Here is a 22,792-nt window from a genome sequence, read left to right on the forward strand (position 1 = left end):
TGATCACTTCATTTGTGGCACTAATAGTACACGTGGACCAATAAAATTAATGGGTTCATTCCTTATTTCCCAATATTCATACATTAATTAGTTTTCACAAATAAATATATTTAATTTTAAAAAACTAATAAAGGAACGATTGTGAATCAATAATCAATCAGTAGTGATTAGGGGTTTTCGTTTTGGAAGAGAATTAATCAAAAACATGACATAAACCACCCACAAAAGATAACCCAATACAAAACTATATATATATATACTTAATTATGTAAATATCTTTATTAATGTTAATTAATTAATTAATTAATTAAAATGTACATCCATGGCCAATAATATATACCCAACAAAAAATTACACACATATAATTGACCAAACATGCATGTCCCAATTGGCGCGAAACAATTGGCCGTCGACCATCGGACGAGAGAAAGAAATTCAATTCCCCCACACAAAAGAATATTATTAAGATAATTTAATTTAATTCATTCCAATTTGTGAAATTATTATTCATCCATGATTTCAAAAATAAAAGTATGTGGCTCATGATATATTAACTCTAAAAATAAATAAATAAATAATAATAATAATAATAATGTATGTACACATTATCTCCACACACACTAAAAGTTGCTTTAATCTAATTTTACTTTGATAAGATTTATCACTTACACCCTTAATGTCATCACTTTAATTTATTTTTATTTTTAAATAAAATAATTTTTTTTGTGAATAATAATGTTGTCCAAATTCACAATTGTCTCCACAAGTGTCCAAACTCTCGAGTGCATATAAATACCCACCATTGGCATTCATCATTTCTCACACAATACAAAGTTTTTATTTTAATTTCCTCAATTCCCAAGCCCCCAAAACCAATATTTACATATTTATATATTTAAAACATTTGAATAATTTAAATTAAATATGGCTATAGCCTTCTCTGGTCATCACTTGGCTTTTGTCTTTGGGTTACTTGGTAAGTGAAATTTAAAAAACCCTAATCCTCAAAACCCTAATTTTATATACTATCTTCCTATTCCTTTCATTCGAGTTTTTTAAGGTTGTTTTCTTGTATTCTTATAGGGAATATCGTCTCTTTCATGGTGTACTTGGCTCCAATGTAAGGAAATTTTAATTCATGCATGGCGTCGTACCCTTCGTTTCGAAGTATATTTTCATCGATTACATATTGATCGATATTATTAAAAACTATGCAGACCGACATTTTACCAAATCTACAAGAAGAAGACGAGCGAGGGGTTTCAAGCCGTGCCCTATGTGGTTGCTATGTTTAGCGCCGTGCTTTGGATATACTATGCGATCCTCAAAACTAACACCACTCTTCTCATCACCATAAACTCCGCGGGATGCCTCATCGAGACAATTTACATCGTATTCTTCATTGTCTACGCGACCAAGAAGGCTAGGGTACGTACAAAACCCTAGAATATATGTATGTGTGTGTGCTTTTTTGAAAAAAAAAAAAAAAATTTATCTAATTTTTTACCATTTTGACTCAATATTTTTTTTAAAAGGAATATTTTTTTTATTACAGAATATCATATCAAATATTACAATTAACTTTTATAATCAAATCAGATTGAAAAAAGAATTACACCTATACGAGAGCTTTTTATCTTATTCTATAGCTTCCACGAATCTTGTAATAATCAATGCATATTTCAGGTTCAGACAGTGAAACTTATTGCACTACTCGTGGTTTGCGGGATGGGGTTCGTAGGACTTACTCAATCCGTCGTGCATGTTTCATATCGCGTCAAAGTTGTCGGGTGGATTTGCTTGATTTTCTCCTTGTGTGTTTTCATTGCTCCCTTATGCATTGTGGTAAGCCTCGATATATATACACACATATACATATACACATGCTTTAACGAACATGCATGGAGAATATTTTTTCTGACATATATTTTACATTATTTTATCAGAAACACGTTATAAAGACCAAGAGCGTCGAACACATGCCTTTTCTATTGTCATTGTTCCTTTCACTAAGCGCAGTTATGTGGTTTTTCTATGGATTATTGCTCAAAGATTTTAACATCGCGGTGAGTGCTCATATTATAACTTTCAATATATATATATATATGTATGTATATTTGTTATTCGAATTCATAATCATGTTTGAATTATCTATTAACATTTTTTTTTATATATTTAGATTCCAAATGTATTAGGGTTCACCTTTGGCGTGCTTCAAATGATCCTCTATAAAATGTACAAAAACACTACCAATATCGACGAACAAAAGCTTCCGGTGGATCAATTGCCAAAGCAAATCATTTTCTTAGAGGATCGTGAAAAAATCCCCGAATTCACCGAGCAAATCATAGACATTGTCAAATTAAGCTCGGTTGTGCCTTCGCCGGAGAAAATTGCAATGAAGAACAATGGTCTCGAAGCAACCCTACACCAGAATTTTCCGATCGAAGCTAAAGCTTAACTTCAAGGGCATTTTTTTTTTCTGTTTGGAATAAATGGAGGGATGTAACCTAATTATTGTAGTATGATAATTTTATTTTTAAGAAAATATTAATCCTCATGAAAGCCCTAGTTTTAGTATTATTTTTTTCTTACTATAATTGTCTAATTTAGGGTGGTGAGCTATGTATGTATTTTAATTTTTATTTTTCAATAAAATAAAGTGGATGGTTTTTGCCCTACATTTTCTTTATTACTTTAACTTTGTATCTTTGATGATGTAATGCAACTATTTTATAGTACAAATCGAATAATTGAATTGTGATGTTTATCTGCAATATATATGTATATATATAATTCTACTATTTATCCTACGTCTCTGTGAAATTATTCTGAATAAAGAGACGATTAGACATAAAATTGAAATAAGATTATGTCCATATTTATATGGCTTTTGTCTTTTCAAATATAATAATATTTTTGTGCTGTCACTTTTTATTTGTTTTCTCTAAATTAATAATTAATATGCCTTGATTTATTACATCTTTTTTTAGTAAAATGAGAATGGTGTATCAATTATGCAATATTTATCAATCAAGACATGACTAGGGCTAAAATAGTTGAGACACTGTCCTAGCAATAAGTCACATATTGATGTCTTGATTTTAATTTTTTAAATCAATTTTATAGGATTTTGCATAATAAATTACACAATAACACGTCGTATATATTGTAGAAATTTCTATGCAATTATTCATGAATTATTATAACAAAAGTTTTGATATCTTCAGACATATGATTTTTTATTTTTATTTTTTTCATTTTGAAGCTTTTTTTTATATATATAAAATTATAATAATGTTAAAAAAAAAAAAGTTATACTATTTATATTACAATACAGGATTTATAGAAATACATTTTTACTTGAAGTGCATTGTTTATGAACGATTCATGAATTAAATAACGTGTAAATTAATATATATGAACTACATTACAATTTTATTTTATTTTTTACTTAATTAAATGAAACATATTAGAGTTCACAATTTTCCTAAACTTCTAGAATACCAGTCAATAATTCCTAAATTTATTATATATAGACTATATATAGTCTAATAGCAAAGTCGAGGTTCTGTAACGTGGCAGGCTGAGCCTATTTAAATTTATTCATCAATATAAATATCTAAATAATAAGTATATTATAAATATATGAATAGTGGGTCCGAACAAAATCGGGTCGGGTCGGGTCCAAACCCACCATGAAGCACGCCATAGATACACGTGTGTGCATGCATGCATGTATGTATGAATGGAATGTATATTGTGTGGTTGGCAAAGGTGATAAAAGTGTGTCAATGATTTAACATCAATATAATTTCGAAACAAAAGACACCACAAATATTTAATCCACAATTTAAATATATATATATATATATATATTATTGTGATGGGTTGATAAAGATTTCATACTAGACATGATGTGTTTGGATTTGGGATTATTTCGCAATTGAAAATAATAAAATTTTGGATTGAATATTTGATATGATATATGTGTATTTAATGTATGATATTTCCAATAAACATTCATTTTTAATCTAACTTATAAAATAAAAATATATATATTTGATTTGATAATTTAAAAAATAAATAAATAGTGATAAAAAAAAAAAATAGTATTCCTTACTTTTTTATAAATGTATGCTCAAAATGTTTTGGTACAAAAATTAAAAAATAAAATTTTTATTCTATTATTATTTTTTGTACATCTTATAAAGGTAGAACAGAAATTTCTATAGGGTTCGTAGTAGTGTAGATTTTAAATTAAAATAGTGCAAAAAATGTATGGAATTCAATAATATGTGTAAATAGATAGAAAAAAAATAATAAATATAGATTTAAAAGCTAATTATATTTTTATTAAATACAATATGAACATGTCTTTTGATAGACAATCTAAAATCATAAAATGATCGTATTTTTACATGAGGTTGAGAATAGTTATTAAAAATTGACATAGTGTTGATATAGACATAGCACATGATATAGACGAATAATATAAATGTATCGTATAATTGACTATGCATGACATAATCCTATATATCACATATTATTAATAAATTTATAATACTACTATACTAATTTGTCTAAAATAATACAGTAATTATTTAAATCAGAGTATATTTTTTTTACTATTTTCGTGAATGTAAATTCAAAAGTATCTATTTTTTATTTTAATAAAATAATTATATACTAATAATACCGTTCAATTGCAATAGCAAAAAGAAAGATCTGTGTAGGAGGTGGAATGGTTTGGAAGATAAAAAAGGCCCCTCTGACTTCACCAGATAATTAATTATTGTTGGCTGTCATCTCTCTCTCTCTCTCTCTCTATATATATATATATACATATTCTATCTTTATCTATGTCTATATCCCAATGCTAACGCAACTAACAACTTTTCATTATTACCACCAATCAACTAGTCAATCATTCATATCTTCTTCTTTTCAATCAATCATTATCTCCTAATAATAACATATGTTTTTTGTTTTGTATTCCATTCCATTACATGCCCATACACATACATATGAGCCCCTAAAATGGCCCCAAGGTAGGATATGAGTATGTTCTTAGCATAACTACAAAACATTCAATCTAAATAAATGATTGTCACAAACAACCATATCCACAATAATAATGTATTCAATATTTGGATTTCTCAATCAAAACTCTTTCAATGTTTGAATGAAAGCCCTCTTGTCCTGAGAAGCCAAATGCTTGAGGAAGTCCCTCAAGCTACTTCCCTTATACATTTTCCGGCATTCGTCGTAATCACCCACTAACCCGACGCACGGCTCGACTATTTCATCCATCCCTTCGCTATGAAGACTAGCCACCGACAGCCTCGCGTCGCAGCAACTCTGCGGGATCGCCCGGTGCAACACGCTCTTGTAAATCCCGTTGCTTATTACCTCCAAGTGATCACCAACGAGCACTTGTAAGGACCCTTTTGGCGCCGGGATAGCCTTCCACGACAGGCCGTCGCAAGTGAACTCAAGCCCCGGTGCGCTTTGGAGAAGAACAGTAATGATGCTGTGGTCGGTGTGGGGAGGGAGACCGGACTTCCGGCTGTCTGATCCCAAGCTCGGCGGATAGTAGTTTATGCCGAGAATGTGGAAACCCTTTTCAAATTTTTGTTCCAAGTGTGGGTTGTGAATGTTCAAGCTTTCAAGAATTGCTCCCAATATTTCCATGGAGAGTTTTCTGACCTCAGTGGTGTATCTTCCCATTTTTTCCCTGGTACAAATGTGGCAAATTTGTTCATAGATAATTCATCTAAATTCACTGGAAATTGAAACTAATTGATGGATCTGGTACATGATACAAAGTTGTGTAGTTAATGACGCATTGAAAGAACAATGAGCATGAAGAGATGAATATCTTTGTAAAGCGTAATGATGGATTGAAATAAACTTGAAATGATCGAAACTAGTTACCTGTAGTCGAGAGGAACTTGTGGCCAGCAAGCGATGTATTGATCGAGAGGGTAGGCGTAAAGCTTGAGGAAATCCCTTGCAAAATCCCCTTTTTGAGTCGAAAATCGAACTTCCTTGTACACATCATCGGACATGAGCTCCTCCTTCGCCTCCGGTTCCATCCTGAAGAATCTCAGATTCACATCCAGAGCTTCCTCAATTACTGAACTCTCCACACCATGATTAATTACCTGAATCCAATCAAACACACCACAAATTAACCAAACAATCTATATATATAGATATCAAAAACCACTTCCAAATTGAAACAATCGTATACATGGAACAAACCGAATCGCCGGCAAGCACCACAAATTCCATCGACAACCACCGATCTCTGGAGAGATAAGTCAATTGTTGGAATTTCTGCTGAGATCTCGCCACTTCCATCCATCAGAAATTGTGGTCCCTGCAAAGAACATGGCAGCTGGCGTGTATATATATATATATATATGTGTGTGCATACACACACGTTCATTATCATACATAAATAATAAAATAAACTTTCTATAATTGATAGAAATTCATATGTGCCCAAAGAAGTCACTGATAAATTAGTCAACTTTCCAACAAATAAGGTCCCAAAAACAAAAAAAAAAAGAAAGAAAAGCTGTTACATCAGATCAAACTGTAATATATAAGATATATTAGCACATATTATGTAGTTAATGTCTCTCCTAGTTTCTGCAGTTATGTCCAAACCTAAAACTGGAAGAAAATTTTACAGTCTGAATGCTCTACTGTAAGAGAAGCATGAACACAGATACAGCCTTTCCAGGCAACCTTGGCTGGAGCAGTTGGTGTCCGAAGCTCTGGAAAAACAGGGATCAAATGTTCCGGTATTGTCTCTTAGTCATCCCCTGCGTCTTTACCAGGTTCATCTTCATCCCCAGATTCATCCTCATCATCCTCATCATCGGACATGTTCTGTATTACCTCGGTTATTATATCCTTTACCTCAGCTTTCCGGTGGATCAAATCTACTTCAAAGTGTGCTCCTATTTTATAAGGCATATATCCATTTTAGTAGGAAATTTTGAAGTGAATGATGAAGCTCAATTCTAAAAGACAATAATCAATTATAGAAACATAGTACCTAGTTGTTTGAGGATGTCTGATAAAGTTGCCTGCATTTTGTAAGAACACATGGAATCGGATATATTAGAACCAATGTAGATAATAACTATGGAAAGATTAATGGTACACTCACCTTGTTGAAATCCACTTGCTTTAGCATATTCACTACTACAGCATGCATTTCTTCTCGGGTAGGCTCTTTCACAGCTATTTCACTATCCTCGTCTACAAAATTCACGAACGAACAACAATAAGCCAAGTAATTACTACTTATTATCAAGAAACATCTGTATTCTGATATAACTTAGTTTTTTGCTCATGCCCAAAAAGTTAAGTTAAAGAATTGAGACAAAGAAGACAAGCATATTATCAACACAAATTCGCAACTGTATTTTCAATGGGATAAAAAAAAATGATACCTTCATCCTTTTCGGTGGCTTTCTTTGAAGACCTGCTCGACCTCTTCTTGCTGGGAGATGCAGTCTTTCCCGGTGGACTGGCATCTTTCTCAGCTTTCTGTTTCTTAGTTACACGTGGCTTAGTATTTTTCTCAGATTCAGCTTCAGCAGTTTGCTTTTTTGATTTCGAACTTGAAGATTTTCCCACAGGTTTATCAGAAGTCTTGGACTTCCCACCAGAGCTACGAGTGTCTTTTATAGCACTTTGCTTGGCAGAACCCTTCTCCACAACATTCTGCTTCTCTTCCTCATCTTGATCGTCATTTGTCTCCTCTTCTGACACATTCTCTTCGGCATCACTTTCTGCTGCAGGAGCTGCCTCATCCTGGTCATCCTCATTTTCTGAAGGTTCACTTTTACCATCATCTTCAGCAGCAGACTCTTTTCGCCTCTTCGCAGAATCAGAATCAACTTTCTGTTTCTGCACGCCAAACAAGCAATAAAAACAAGGTTGATATCGCCTAAAAACAGGCAACATAATGCCGGCAATCATAAATTCAGCAATAACATTAATGATATCAGTTCCAATTAATCAGTTCACAAGGAAAAGTGAATAAGTCATTGATTTACTTCTTACTTCTTACACTGAAAAATAAGCCACATAATATAACGATGACAGATAAGCAGGCACAACCCTAGTTACTAAGTTCCATTCTTGAGTTATAGAAACCATATAAGATGGACAGAGCCAGCAAGGTAAGAGCCCAACCTTAGTAGATTTCCTCGAACCTTGACTTTTTCTAGCTGAACCTTTACTCTTCCGCTTCTTAGCCTGCATATGTTGGCATGAACAAGAAAAGACCAATTAATGGTTGGTGAAATTCATCCTGTAGGTTCATTAAGCTGGGTAATAAACAAAACATGGAAGATAGTTTTACATTCTCCTTCTCTGCTAGCAAGATATCTGTAGTAGCATGGGGGGATTCAAGGAACTCGAACAACTTAGCAGATAATTCCTCCTGGATAACATAATTAAGTTGAATAAGATAGTGAATACTTGGAAGTTTAAATATAATATCATACAGCAATACCTTCCTTGTTGAAGCTTTATTAACTGAAATATTCAAAATATCACAAAAGTCCAACAACTTTTCCTTCACACATTTGTCTAATTTCTCCTTCACTTTAGCCTTCTGCTTTTCCTGCCAAATACACCCAAGCAAAATAGTTTATTCGGAAGCAAAACATAATCAAATCTTTAGAACACATCCAGTTATGCACATCGAAATTTGTACATTCATAGATCAGAACAAAATTCCCAGTTGCACTTGATTACATGAATGGACTTTCTCATAATCAGGTGCTAGTACAATATAAATCAAACTAGCAGCTTGGGAATGAACACAGAATCATATGCAGAATAAGTAACTACTCTAGTAGAATAATGGTGATTTTTTGGCATGCGCATGTAAAACATGACAAGGCTGTTCATCCTTCTCAAAAAGTCAAAATAAAACAAAATTTAACATTCTTACACAGATCCCAGCCAGCAAGGGTTATGCAATTTTGTAAGACTAGCTAACTCAACTATCTTGAGAATTCCAAGTTCTTAGCTGTAAAGGTAATTCCATGGTTGCAAAAGGCAGGCCATGGCACATGGAACGCTCATTGTGCCATTATCTATGACAAGGCACAACTTAGCAAGAGGTGGGTCCCTTTGCACCTTTTTAGACTTAAAATCATCTTCCCACTTTTCTCTCGCTTACTCGCATATGTTTGCTTATTCTTCTGTTTCTGCCTCCAATCCTCTACTCCACTTTCATTCACTCAGCCCTTCAGTCCTCCACTGTTGCCCATTGTCTTTAGCTTGATTCAATATTATGTATTGGTTTTATTTATTTAGCAGTCAACTAAATATATTATCAATTGAAAGGATTCTGCATGAAACATGCTTCAGAATTCTAATACTAAAAACAACATAAAATGTAAATTTTGTAAGATTTATCTTATGGAAGTAATATCACTGCCGGTGAACGAATAATCATTGAGTCCTCCTCTTGACGAATGTACATTTTACATGTGAGCATATTGACTTGAACAAGCTCCAACAAGGACACAGGACATGAAAACATCATCTAAGCAGTAACATCACACATCCATACAAATAAGAAGCCTACCTCATTGTCCGTCCATACAAAACCAGAAAATAGACCAATGTTTTTCTTCAAAGAGTGAGCCTGAAGAAACAATGCCACAATGAGACTACACAAAATGCTAAAAACTCAACTAAGCAAAATGCTCATTCACAAAGTTAACTTCAAGGCACCTTTGCTTTCTTGCCAAAAAGAATGGTGTGAAGAAGCTGCAGGTTCTCATCAGCTTTTCTCTTGGACAACTTGAAAGCCACTGAAAAATTCAAAATATCACAGCATGCACAATCATTTTATGAAAGCAGTTACATGCCAAGGTTTATTCATCATTAATTTAATAGGCCATGTTTGCTCTAGTGTAGAAAGTCAATATTGTATTATGAGGCTTTATATAAGATACATGAAAATTGAGGATACCAAGTCCTAGAATGAACTTATTATTTATGTATCATCAACACACAGTACATCAAAAGCCGAATGCTTGGAAGATACTGCTCATATAGATTTTGATAATTACATAAACTGCAAGTGTTCTTAGCATATTAGTAAACTAAGCACTAAGAAACTATTGAGATTGATTGGAAAGACAAAAACAATATATATGGGTTCTAATGTATTAATCCTAGAATTACATCAGGTCCTAAAAGTAACACAGAAAGTTCAATCCTTAACAAAAAAAAAGGATAGACTACTCCCACTTTCATACTCAAGCAAACAAAGAAAGGCCTTACCGTTAGGTATATCCTTGAATTGTGTGCCTTGACCCTGTTGGGGAAAGAAATCCATATATTTATAAGTCAAATTTTTAGAAGAAACTAGCTCAAAGAAAATAAAGCAAGCAAAAGGAGAATCCAAAAGACAGTATACATAAAAACATCATATTGATCATTTCACATGATTCATACCATGCAGAAACATTAACCTATTGCCAAAGAAATTATTTCAACTTGACACATTAAACACTTGTATATCAGCTCCAATTTATTTTATATTATATGCAACCAACCAACACGAGATTACTGGTTTTAATTTCACCAGAATCAAGTAAACTGATTAATATTAAAAATCATTTCCATCAACCAAGTTAAAAGCTCACGCCTTTCTTATTTAAACTGGACAAAGAACTCCATTCATCATCAGATCAATGAACATTATAAATAAGAATGATCATTTATATTCATTTAAAATTTCCATTTCGTGAAGCTCCTTAAGAGAGTAGACAGCCTTTTCATAAAAATGTGAAGACTTAGAAAATGGAAACTTAATCACAAGAAAAATTTCCATCACATCTCTTTCACAAATTTTAAGCCAAAAACATTAAGAATTAAGCAAAGAAGCATTAAAAATTGATTAAGCAAAATTTTCCCAAGATGGTCCTATGTAGTTTGAACAACAGGCCAACAACCAACACATCAGAGAAGCATTTATCCATTGGAGAATTGAAGAGTAAAAGTGCAACAGCTTCAGCACCTCAACTTCTTGTACAGCTAACTCTTTCTCTACTCTTCTATCAGTTAGTTATCAATATGCAAAGTGCTTGTACAGTGGGAATTAAATATACAAGAACCAGAGGTGTTACTGGGCCATATATCTCTTGTAATTAAAATATAGATGCTGTAATCCATAAAGCCAAAGAAAATAGACATTCAAATGTAGCTCCAACCAAGCTAATAGACAAAGTCAAGAAACTAATTTCACAAAAACAAGGAAGGGCTCCAGATCACGTTGGATTCTTGCGAGAAATAACTTTCTATCTTCCGTGCTTAACATACTCTACTAAGTTAATTTTCAGGCTGTTAGCACAACGTACAAACCACCACGCAAAAGATCAACAAACTGGAAGTTATTAACGTACCTTCTCAATTGACAAAGGCTTAGCTGCAGAAACCCTAGGTGTATCCGTCACCATAAACCTTTCCACCGTCTTCCTCTCCCTCGTCGGCCTTTCGCTCCCAGGCGTCCTCGGCGACGACAAGTCCCCAGCCTCACTCGTTTTCTTTCCCCTCGAACCCCTCTTCCCGATTCTCTTCCCTTTATTTCCCCCCTTCGCTTCATCCTCCTCTTCCTCGTCCTCATCCTTTCCCCCTTTTCCTTCCTCTTCCCTCTCTTCGCCAATTTCATCCCCCTCCTTTCCTGCTTCCTCCATCTCCTCGTCTCCATCCACCTTCTCGCTGCCCTCATCTTCTTCCCGCTTGTCCCCCTCCACTTCCGCAACTTCGCCTTTCCCTGCAACCTCAGTTGGGTCCTTCCCCTTCTCCCCCTCCTGCTTCTCGCTCCCCTCCATGGTCTCCTTCTCCGAAGCCATCAAACTCCTCGGAATTGCAACGAAACAGTCGAGCCCCTCTCCAATTCGAGTCGGGAGCAGCGAATCGACGAGCTTGTGGTGGGCTTCGTCCTGCGTAGATTTCTTTGAGAAAAATTTGGGGGACAAAGTGATGTAGATGAAAAATTAGGGCAAACAATTTGGGTCAAAAGGCGGGTACATTTGGAGCCATTTATTTTGAAAATTTTCGCTGAGAGAAACGCTACTCGTAACAACGACTTTACCTCTGTTCCATAGTACAATCAATAAAACGGCGGCGTTTTTGAATTGAGTGAACCAAATATATCTCCAAAGAAATTTATTTTTTATATTTGATAATATATTAAAAAAATAATAATATTATATTTGATAATTTGCCATTTTTATTCATTATTCGATATATTTTAATTTATTTAAAAGCTAATTGTTATATTCTTATATTAATGCATTACTATTCTACTTGTAGTATAAAATACTATTTTCGTCCGACTCTAAAGGTCCCATCTATTATGTTGATCTTTGAATATTAATTATTATATTAAAATAGAGTACAAATTATAGTGATTGCGGGTTTTCACGTCATAAAAAAAATATACCCCCTATGTCCCGATGCAAGGTTGTCGTTTATTTTTTGCAATTAGATTTTTGAATATTAGTATTATAATGAGTTGTAGTAAAAAGGACAAAAGATGTCCCCATTAGTATTGTGAAATATAATAGTAATGACATTTGTGTAATATAGTGTAAGTTGGAAGGGTATTCATTAGGTAGATACAATTACTAAATTAGAAATGATAACCTTGTTTTGGGACAACTTTTCAATATGACAGACGGAGTAGTACAAATTAAAAAAAAAAGCAAAAATACTTCGATTAGTGTTTTATAATAATAATAGAAAATATTTGTAAAAAAAATTATATAAATTTTTTAATATTAAATATAATAACGCAAAGGATAAATGTAACCAAGAGAATAACACTTTTGCCTATAACATATAAAAATAGTAAAAATAACAATTCAATTTGTTTCCATTCAAAATATTTTCAAATATTTATTAAGAAATTGAAATTTTAATTATTTTTAAATATATTTATTTTAAAATTCGATTTAATTCAAATTATTTCTAAACACTATAAATATTTTAAATTAATCAAAAAAAAATTATTTGGAAATATTTATGGTAGGTTCGAATATCAAACTCATTGTTATTGGACATTAATTTTAACCAATAAATTTGGTTTGGTAAGTGTAACACAGTAGTATCATTTTAAAGCCCAAAATGCAATAAAATTGAAAAGCCATCTCATCTAATCTAAAGTTAAACAGTGACGAGTTATGTGACATCATCAAGAATCCAACTCTAAATAAAATAAAAGGAAGCATTGGGAATGGCAATATTGGGGAATTCAAGGTGTAGTATAAATAAAATAATTGTGTCAGATGGTTACCCAATATTCTATCCTGTTTTCAATAAATCATAAGGCTGTGTTTGGTCAAGATTTTTGTAGGGTTTGATTTGTAGATATTTGGATATTATATTTTTCAGTATATAGAAGTGCTATATTTTTATTGTGATTAATTGATAACATGGAATAATTTTAAAGAACAAAATTAAAACAAAGCCTAACTTTATCCAAAGTAATAGTAATATTTTGAATGTGTGATGAATTTTTACATATTTCAGATTTACATTTATTTAAATTTTTACAGAAAGAAGATTATATAATTTACATACTACATATACCTAACATAGTTTTACGGTTTTTTTTTTTTTAAAGAATATTCAAGCATATTTACTTGTAATTTTTGTTTATTTAATAGCTTACCTTTTGAAAAAATTTAATCAAATATAAATAATTTATTTGATTGTAATTTGAAATAAGATATTGATTTGAATTTTTTAATTATATGGTATTTTGATATACTATTTTGCAAAAAAAAAAAATATATTTTTATTATGAATAGTACGAATTGGACAGTGATGTTTTTAATTTGAAAAATAAAAACACACATATCATTTAAAAATTTAAAATGTAAATAATAGTATATATACATATAAATTAAGCAAATAATATTAAGATTTTGAATTGAAAAATCATATTTTATATGCTATAGATGAATATTTGATATAATTTTTTAATACTATTTTTTTAATAGTAAAAAGTACAATAAATAATACCTTTTTTTTTTACAATAAATAATACATTATTGACGGATGTGAGAGCACCTCCAAATACACAACCCTATTTATCCCTCAACTACTTGAATAATTGGAGAAACACATAATTTGATTAATTGTAAAGTTGTGTTATTATGTAGATGATAATTTGACAAATAGAACAAATAATAATAATAATAATAATAATAATGATAATGATACGAACAAATGGGATGGGGACAGAGAATCAAGAAATGGCTGCACATGGCATGTACAAAATAATTAATAATTAGTACAATCTATGAATCAATAAAACAAAACGATCAACGTAGAATTAATGTGTAATGATATACATACTTTTGCTTATTTAAATTTTAATAATAATAATAATAATAATAATAATGGCACCCACTGCTTTAATTTAATGGCAATCATTGTTAGGGTACGTTATTTGGTAGTCAATATTTTGAGTATTTCGCTAATAATACTTTCAATATTCATTTCCAAAGATTTTATGAGCATCTAATAAAGTTAGCGAGTTGTTCATAATCAAGGATGGAATAGACTTAAAATCAAAATCAAAATCATAATAATTTAGCCAACCAAAAATAATTAAAATTAAATTAAATTAAATAAATTCTGTTCTAGTAGGTTAAAAAAAGATAGCACCAACTAACTTTGACACGACATCTAACTACAAAATCCTGGGTGGCGTTTGTTCTTGTTTTTTATATTGATTTTCCATACTATACTAACTATTACCAAAAAACAAATCAAATTGAAACAATCAAAAACACAAACAAACAAGTTTTTATTGAATTTTCAAAGTGCTATAAATCAAATATTCGTTGATGAGATTAAGGTATCCTAGGAATTCGAGGTCCAATCCAAAGACCAACCAAAATTTAAAGAATTAGGGGGTTAGGGTTAGGTAGTGAACTTAGGCCTATTTACTTTCACCAATTGAATTTCATGGCTTTCAACATCAACCCTTTTGGCACAATGTCCCACATCGCCACAAATACAATCAATCCAGTTAACCCGCAAAACACATCATCATCATCATCATCAATATCACCACCCACCATTGCCACTCTACCCAAATAGAGATCCAAATCAGAATCAGATGCACAACTAAAATGCAGTTTCAAGCAACCATCAATGGAGAACAGAGCAACACAAACATTAATTAACATTGCTAATTCACCAACCAAATTCTATTTTACATATACACTCGATCATGCATTCATTCAGCTCTTCAAGAACATATATATAATAGTATATATATATATATTTATTACTGTCATATATTATTGGTATGTGACAAAAGACTACAATAAAGAAACCCCCAAAAAGGACTTCACAAAATTCCACAGCTTTCCCTGTAGATTTACACCAGAGACCTCTTTATTATATATTTATTTAATTTAAATTTAGTTTTGTTTACCCTTTCATTTATTTCTCTCTTCTTTTTTCTTTACCTCAACAGAGACATGGCCACATGCAGAGCACAACAAGATGTCAAGATTGAAAGGGCTCATGGATCAGTTCCCCATGTGCAAACCCTAATTTAATTTTTTCCCCAATTTGCCATACCCCAACCCAACCCCCCCATGTTCCCACCATTTTCAATTTTACATAACACTACATGCATTTGGATTCTCATCACTAAAGATCTGAGGAGGATATGCATAGTATTCATGTGCATACCTTTGTGGATCTCCTAATTGCAAATAGCTTTGTGGGTGGAAGTAGTATGTCTCATTTTTCTTCAATTCCAGCTTTGATTCATCGCCGCCGTCAGCCTCCGGCTTGGCCGGAGGATTATCGGCGCCGCCGGAATCCTTCGCCGCAGTTTCTTCTTCACCTTTCTTGGCTGCTGCTGAATCTTTCTCACCCTCCTCTGTTTTCTTGTCTTCTTTTCCTTTTTCTTTCTCCTTCTCTTCCTCTTCTTTCTTCTCCGGCTCCACCTTGATGATCACGGCGTGCTTGCCGGTTCTCCGGTGGACGTGATCGGAGAGTTTTTTGGGTTCAAAAATACCCTTTACTATAACTTGTGAACTCTTCAAGTCTGGCTCTGCACTTTCAACTCCTAATGCACAAAAAAGATTGATTTTAATTTTGTCAAATGCTTTTGACCTAATCTTGATTCATCCCTAAGATTCCATGAATATTTTAGAGCAAATAATTGACCTTGTAGATTGATTTGAAGGAATTCAAACAACAGAGTATCATATCAATATATCCTGAATTTAATACTGGCATATGATCAGTAAAGAATTTAAAGTAATCATCTCTATCCCTGTAAGCTTTCCTACTTTGCTAAAAGATACCAAACTGGTAAAAAGCAATCATCTCTGCAAATACAGCTGAAAAGTGAAGCAAATCAAAAAGCATGAAACATCACAGATATGATACATGATTGCACATTTGTATTTCAAAGTAAAGGTGGAAAAAAGGTGAACACGATAAAGATGAGAAAAAGGAAAACCACACACCTTTCATTCTCAGAATTCTCTTTTTGATTTCTTGAGCACAAGCTTCACAATGCATATACACGCCCAAAACCACTGTAATGACTGGAGGCTGCAGGAAAAGTAGCAGATGCAAGCCATGGATTCAATTCGATAATTGAAGAAGCTCAAAGCAACAATTGATTAGGGCAAAATTAATTAGAGATGGGGATGAATATCAATCGAAGTAGCGAACCTCCTCTTTTTTCTCTTCAACTTTGGCGACCTCTTTCTCTTCAGGCTTCTTAGGTTCCTCCGGCGGCGGAGGCGGAGGGATTGGGGAGATGAGCTCCACTTGGCGGTGGCTCTTCCGCTGAACCCTATCCAATACCTTGAGCGGATCTGCTTTTTCCCCTTTCACAATCACTTTACTTGCCTTGCAATCGGTTATCACATCTTCAACTCCTGCAAAATCCACAAAGCCAGAACGAGCAAACTCTGTCAAATCTGAGGCAATGATAATCAATCCACGACCAAAAAAGAAGAAAATCGAGAATGTTCAAAGAGAACAAAATCTTCAAATAAAGAAAAAGTAAGAAAAACGAAATGAATGATTTAATCACCTTCAAAGCCTCTGAGGCACCGCCGAACTTTCCGAGCGCATCCTTCGCAATGCATGTAAACCCTAAGAACAATTTCCTGCGGCGGCGGTGGCGGTGGCGGTGGCGCTGCCTGAGATTCCTCTGGTTTCTTCTCCTCCACTGGCTTTTCATCCTTCGGAGCTTCCTCCGCCGCCGCCTTCTGAGCTTCCTCCGGCTTCTTCTCCTCCTGCTTCAAATCAAATCAAAAAAATTCAAATCACATTGAACTCGCTGCACATCACAAAATCGAATACGTGAAAACCAGTACAACAACCATACAAATTACAATACCTCCCCCATTAATTAGCTTGTCCTCGGGCTTGAAAACGGAGGTCGAACGAGCCTCGATAAAGAGGTGCAGGCAGCAGAAAGCAATAGACGTAGGCTTCGATTTGTGTGTAGCGTTTGGCTTTACACGGAAGAAGTGATAACAGAGTTTGAGGCGGGCAGTGTCGCGGAGCTTGCAATAGCAATAGCAATGGCATTGTATCGTCATCGTGTAACCGACGTGGCTCTTATATAGCAGAGCAGAGCAGATCGCCGGCACGTGTCACTGACGTGCCTCACCACATAGATCAATTTTGCTTCTTTCCATGCTTAATCATGGCAATCATTCCGAGGTCCTGGACCCACGATCCGGACAGATCTACACCGTCCATCGTTCCGCGTCTCGTATGGATCCGAAGCTCCCCGGTGTTGGCGTTGCCTGTATGTGTAATAAAGGTTTCTTTTTTAATGGTAAAGCAAGGCTTGTTTGGTTTGTACTCCTTTTCTGTATTCGTCTATGTTAAATACGAACTTGAATGAATACGACATTATATATTGGGGTGTCTTTCTTTTAGTTGAATTTGTGAAAAATTGATCTAAATTTAGTATTAAAATAATATTTATTTAAAAATATATATATATTTTTTTAAAATAGAAAGTTCGAATAAAAAAATTAGAAAAATTTAATTAAAGAAATGTACCCTCTTGAATAATTGTAATATAAAGTAAGTATTTTAGTAAATTAAATAATAAAATTGAAATAAAACTTTTGAGATATTGAATATGTAAATAGCTGTGACATACAGATCACTTTACATTTTAATTGAGCTAAATCATTACTATTTTTAATTTCACATATTTAACAATACAAGATAATATACTAATATATTACGCGTAATACTACTTTCGTTTGACTATTTGTTTTTTTTTTTTGTTTTAATTTTTAAATATTTATTATTATATTAAAAAACAGTACAAATTAAAAAAATATTTATATTAGTATCTTATAATACTAATAGAATGACATTTGTATAAAAATAATACAAATGTAAGGATATTTTTTAATGATAAATACAATAATACAAAAATTAAATGTGATTCTTTGAAGCGTATGGAGAAAATAATACAATATGCAACGGAAATCACATGTTTAACGACACAAAATACAACACATTTTCACAGCACATGAAAATATACAACATAATATTTTATTGATTTCAGTAAATTTATTTATACAATACAATATACTCCCTCCGTCCTACATAATTTGTCCCTATTTTTTATTTTCGTCCGTCTAACATAACTTGTCTTTTTTATTTTTGGAAATATAATTATGCACTTTAATCGCATTTTAAATTTTTTTAATTTTAATTAAACTATTTACTTATCTTAATATTAATTTATAATTACTTTTACTAAATAATAATTATTTTTACTAATACACTTCTTAATTACTTACTAATTATAATTTACCTAAATTCTCGTGTATACAATAATAGACTCATATTACATGAGACGAAGAAAGTATAAATTATAAGGCATATATATGTATGCACCGTCTTTTTGTGTTGATTTGATCAAATCAATCATTTTTTCCTTTTGCAATTATGGGTTAAATCACCATTCTGACTATGATTGGTAATATATTTATAAATATGTGTAATATTAAATTCACTAATTAAAAAATGTGTAAAAATTAATTATAAATGTACAATTTTTTATGAACAAACAATATATATATATAAATTTGATAAACAAAACATTTTTGGGTTGTTTGATTTTGATTTCAAGTGAAAGTAAATATTCTTCAACCCGCCTAATGAAAGATCGTCTTTTTATTTAAATAATATTTCATCTGTCATCGAAAATTATATTTATTTGATTAAATACGAATTTAAAAATATATACATATGTTTATTATTCTTTAGTTGTTGAAATCTATGTTCCTTTTATTTTTTTAGCATTTTTTTACTAAAAAATACAAAAAATCAATAATTGTTATTTATTTTTATTAAAATTATGACGGTGGAGTATTCTCATTCTTATTCTTATTCTTGTTATTATTATTATTTCATTCGGTCAATTTCTATTGTTTTAAAATATATTTGCACTATTTTTTAGATGATTGTCCATTTGTTAATTCTTAACAAATTTGTCCTTAATTGTATGATAGATATTAAAAGTAATAAATGAATTGATTGTAAAAATATAAAATTTGTGTTTAAAAAAATGAAATAAAACAATAGTTGTTGGACGTCCCAAATAGAAAAGTAGGACATTAGTTTGTAGAGTGAGAGAGAATATTATTATTATTATTATTATTATTATTATTATTACTATTTAGTTCATTTCTTTTAATTAGGGTAAATTAAATTTACTTTTAGCTGCTATAAGCACTTCCACAAAACATCGATGAGGTTAATTTCTAATTTTGATGTATATAAATGTATATGTAAGTTCCAGAAGAAACTGGAAGTTTAATGGACAAATATTTTTTGAACATTAATAATATTATTATAATAATATTTATAATTCGAATGTGATGCTGACAACTCCCCATGTGGGGATAAAGTTTTGTTCAGTGTTTACCAAATTATATTTTATTTTTTATTATTATTATTTCTCAATTTTGTACTTATATAGGATATTTAAATTTGTTTTTATTTATTTTTTTAATGATTCTATATTACTTTCCTTCGTCCCACGTATTATGTTCATGTTGCCGTTTATGTCCATTTCATATGTCATATCATTTTTTTAAAAAAAAAATAATTACACACTTTAATTTTATTTTAAATTTTTAAATTTTATTTATTTTTTTAAAATTTTAATTAAAATAATTAGTTATCTTAATTTACCTTATGCGAGAATCAACTCTAATATATATATATATATATTATTTGTTTCTAATTGTACATTTGTAACGTACTGGATCAGAATTGCTGTTTTAGATTTGAAAATCTTTTCGGATTAAATAAAAAATAAATAAATATGTCTCATTTCCTTGTTGAATCTAATCAACCATGTAAGACCTAATTAAAATAAATTTAAATGAATCTAATTTTATGTATTTGAATTGTTTGTTTGTTTTTTATTGGTCTGAGGATTATTAGAATTATTTAACTCATAAATTCAGCAATACTTGTAAGGATTTATCGAATGAAGTTGGGAAAAATCATAAATGCAATTAAAAGTAAGAATAAAAATTAAGTAATATTTAATTGTGGTCCTGGGTGATATAATAAATATTGTGCAGAAAAATACAGAAATCTAGGCAAAAATTAAATTCAATAATTGATTATATCAGAAATTGTTGAACCTATTTATGGTGAATTTTGTGCCAGGGACAGATATGATTTATTATTGCATTTTAAGTACAATATTTGTTGTCTTCATTTGGGTTTTTTTTTCATATATATATTAATGAATATTATAAAAAAATATTAATTTTTATATTATTAATACAATTATTTGTACCTAATATAAAAAAATACTGAGTGTTTTTTTTTGTGAGAATTTTGGATAAAATATATATATTTTTTTAATGTGAAGTATAGAAAATTATGTAGATAATATAAAAATAATGTATTAATTTTTCGAAAAAAAATTTAGAAAGAATAAACCCATCATTCACCTCAAAAACATAAACTAAACACATTAAATATGTTTAATTAATTTGATTAACCAGCTGCTTTACATGAGATAAAATAAATAAATAAGTAAATAAGGGTAATTAAAATTAAGATTAAATTAGGGCGTGTTTGGTTGAAATAAGTAGTTAGTTGATGAGAAAGCTCAACTACCTGTCTCAAGGATTGTTTGTTTGTTTACCTGATGCTTTCATACTACACCTTGTATGGTAAAATTTTTTGAATTTGTTATTTTATTTTTTATTTAAAAAAATAGTTTATGCACCTCATCTAAATAGCTACAGATCATTTTCTACTATTTTTGTCATGCAATTTATGTCTATTTAACGGGGCATATATTTTAGAAAAATGAATAAAAATATTTTTTTTTAATAATAAAGAAAAAAAAAAGACTAATATAAGAAAACAATAGTAGTATTTTTTTTAGAGTAACCAAGAAAAGGAAAGTGACGGAGTAGTAAATTAATGAATAATAATGTTAAATAAAATTATGTAGATTTAATTAAACATAGATTTATAAATAATAGTAATATTTTAATATTAAGTGAAAGTGAGTAAAAAGTAAAGTGAGAATATTATTATCTCCGATCCATAAATTCTATTAATAATACAATTTTAACTCCAAAAATTATTACAAAAAAATTAGTACACTACACACATTTATTAATTTTATATTTTCTATACAATTTTTTATACTTCACACAAAATTTTTGTCTTTCCAACCATTTCACTAAACAAACACATTTATAATTTACATTAATTTAAAAAAAAAATAAATAAACCAAAATGGAAATAATATATATATATATATAAGAAAATACCCATTTTTGAGTTCTTTCTTCATTAAATCACATATATATATTTTATTTTGAATATTATGTATGTATTTTTTTCTTTAAAAAAAAATCAATTAGTGACATGGAATTAGATCATCAACACGTGGTTGATTATAATAGAGTTTGAAATACAAGGACGTCTTTGCAAATGTCTTAATGCATCATGCCCCGTCTACTTTAATTAAAGTTGTCTTTTTTTAGCTTTCATATATGTTGAAAACATTTCATTAGATCCTTAGTTATTATATTGTAAATTTTGAAATAAACATATAAAAAATACTTAACAAGTTAATAATAAATATAGTAATTAAAAATCAAATATTGATCATGAATATCTAAGTTCTAAAGTAATTTGTTTTTTTTTTTTAATAGTAATTCATTTTAATGTAAGTATTTTATAATAAAAAAGTAATAATTAATTTTAGTTTGAAATATTTTTTATTTTACACATTAAAAAAACGTGGTAGATACATTTACTATTTTGTGTTAATTATTATGAATGGATAAAGTGTAAATATATTTATCATCGTGTGATTACGTGTATAGATTGCATTGAGGTGTGAATAATTTTTTTTGGTGAACACATGTTTTTACAAAAAATAAAATAATTTGGTGTATTCATTGTGCATTTTATTTTATTTTTTAATGTTCAAATAGAAAATTTATTTACGTAAAAAAGTATAATTATTATTATTTTATATAAAATTGCATATTAAAAAAAATATATATTTTTTTATGACGTGAGAACCTTAGCCGCTGTCCAAAAGTACGGACTGAGTAAACTCCTGAATCCATGATCGCACGATCACAAATCCAACCTCTATACCAGACAATCTATTATGAAACTATAATTATCAAACTTTGTTTGTGCCTGTAAATGTATG

The 22,792-nt window shown here is 30.7% G+C and overlaps 4 protein-coding genes across 5 annotated transcripts; 1 reads left to right on the forward strand and 3 right to left on the reverse strand.

The window, feature by feature from the left end:
* Positions 1-836: 836 nt before the first annotated feature.
* Positions 837-2,681, forward strand: LOC127243282 (bidirectional sugar transporter SWEET9-like). Its single transcript, XM_051263223.1, has 6 exons — positions 837-976; positions 1,084-1,120; positions 1,218-1,428; positions 1,687-1,845; positions 1,947-2,066; positions 2,180-2,681. Exons 1-6 carry the CDS (start codon positions 925-927, stop codon positions 2,459-2,461), a joined length of 861 nt encoding a protein of 286 aa, XP_051119180.1. The 5' UTR covers positions 837-924; the 3' UTR covers positions 2,462-2,681.
* A 2,482-nt stretch (positions 2,682-5,163) lies between these two features.
* Positions 5,164-6,366, reverse strand: LOC127243595 (2-oxoglutarate-dependent dioxygenase 21, chloroplastic-like). The gene is made up of 3 exons (XM_051263686.1): positions 6,268-6,366; positions 5,938-6,167; positions 5,164-5,737 (listed from the first exon to the last, which is right to left on the reverse strand). Exons 1-3 carry the CDS (start codon positions 6,364-6,366, stop codon positions 5,164-5,166), a joined length of 903 nt encoding a protein of 300 aa, XP_051119643.1.
* On the reverse strand, positions 5,934-12,085 carry LOC127243280 (DEK domain-containing chromatin-associated protein 1-like). Its single transcript, XM_051263222.1, has 12 exons — positions 11,457-12,085; positions 10,333-10,366; positions 9,778-9,857; positions 9,629-9,688; positions 8,543-8,653; positions 8,390-8,470; positions 8,221-8,283; positions 7,473-7,932; positions 7,187-7,278; positions 7,073-7,103; positions 6,257-6,974; positions 5,934-6,167 (listed from the first exon to the last, which is right to left on the reverse strand). Exons 1-11 carry the CDS (start codon positions 11,904-11,906, stop codon positions 6,826-6,828), a joined length of 1,611 nt encoding a protein of 536 aa, XP_051119179.1. The 5' UTR covers positions 11,907-12,085; the 3' UTR covers positions 5,934-6,167; positions 6,257-6,825.
* A 3,151-nt stretch (positions 12,086-15,236) lies between these two features.
* Positions 15,237-17,649, reverse strand: LOC127243480 (heavy metal-associated isoprenylated plant protein 7-like). Of its 2 annotated transcripts, none has more exons than XM_051263520.1 (5): positions 17,447-17,649; positions 17,138-17,345; positions 16,771-16,979; positions 16,560-16,647; positions 15,237-16,153 (listed from the first exon to the last, which is right to left on the reverse strand). In XM_051263520.1, the coding sequence occupies exons 1-5, from the start codon at positions 17,453-17,455 to the stop codon at positions 15,696-15,698; spliced, it is 972 nt and encodes a 323-aa protein (XP_051119477.1). In that variant the 5' UTR covers positions 17,456-17,649; the 3' UTR covers positions 15,237-15,695. The 2 variants fall into 2 exon arrangements, with proteins under 2 accessions (XP_051119477.1, XP_051119478.1); XM_051263521.1 differs by having other exon boundaries at positions 17,138-17,342; positions 17,447-17,648.
* Positions 17,650-22,792: the final 5,143 nt, after the last annotated feature.

Source organism: Andrographis paniculata, unplaced genomic scaffold (genome assembly GCF_009805555.1).
Source record: "Andrographis paniculata isolate CXL003 unplaced genomic scaffold, ASM980555v1 Contig95END, whole genome shotgun sequence".
Taxonomy (NCBI): domain Eukaryota; kingdom Viridiplantae; phylum Streptophyta; class Magnoliopsida; order Lamiales; family Acanthaceae; genus Andrographis; species Andrographis paniculata.

Bases quoted from the DNA above. Each gene is read 5' to 3' on its own strand.
- LOC127243280 (XM_051263222.1), bottom strand. From the start codon at position 11,906: ATGGCTTCGGAGAAGGAGACCATGGAGGGGAGCGAGAAGCAGGAGGGG. The intron at 10,367-11,456 runs GTACGTTAATAA...TTTCCCCAACAG, and splicing joins AGCCTTTGTCAATTGAGAAG to GGTCAAGGCACACAATTCAA. The intron at 7,104-7,186 runs GTGAGTGTACCA...TACAAAATGCAG, and splicing joins AGCAAGTGGATTTCAACAAG to GCAACTTTATCAGACATCCT.
- LOC127243595 (XM_051263686.1), bottom strand. From the start codon at position 6,366: ATGGAAGTGGCGAGATCTCAGCAGAAATTCCAACAATTGACTTATCTC. The intron at 6,168-6,267 runs GTTTGTTCCATG...GATTGGATTCAG, and splicing joins TGGTGCTTGCCGGCGATTCG to GTAATTAATCATGGTGTGGA. The intron at 5,738-5,937 runs GTAACTAGTTTC...CATTTGTACCAG, and splicing joins CAAGTTCCTCTCGACTACAG to GGAAAAAATGGGAAGATACA.
- LOC127243480 (XM_051263520.1), bottom strand. The intron at 16,980-17,137 runs GTGATTAAATCA...TGGATTTTGCAG, and splicing joins GTGCCTCAGAGGCTTTGAAG to GAGTTGAAGATGTGATAACC. The intron at 16,648-16,770 runs GTTCGCTACTTC...CTTTTCCTGCAG, and splicing joins TTGAAGAGAAAAAAGAGGAG to CCTCCAGTCATTACAGTGGT.
- LOC127243282 (XM_051263223.1), top strand. From the start codon at position 925: ATGGCTATAGCCTTCTCTGGTCATCACTTGGCTTTTGTCTTTGGGTTA. The intron at 977-1,083 runs GTAAGTGAAATT...GTATTCTTATAG, and splicing joins TTTTGTCTTTGGGTTACTTG to GGAATATCGTCTCTTTCATG. The intron at 2,067-2,179 runs GTGAGTGCTCAT...TTATATATTTAG, and splicing joins TCAAAGATTTTAACATCGCG to ATTCCAAATGTATTAGGGTT.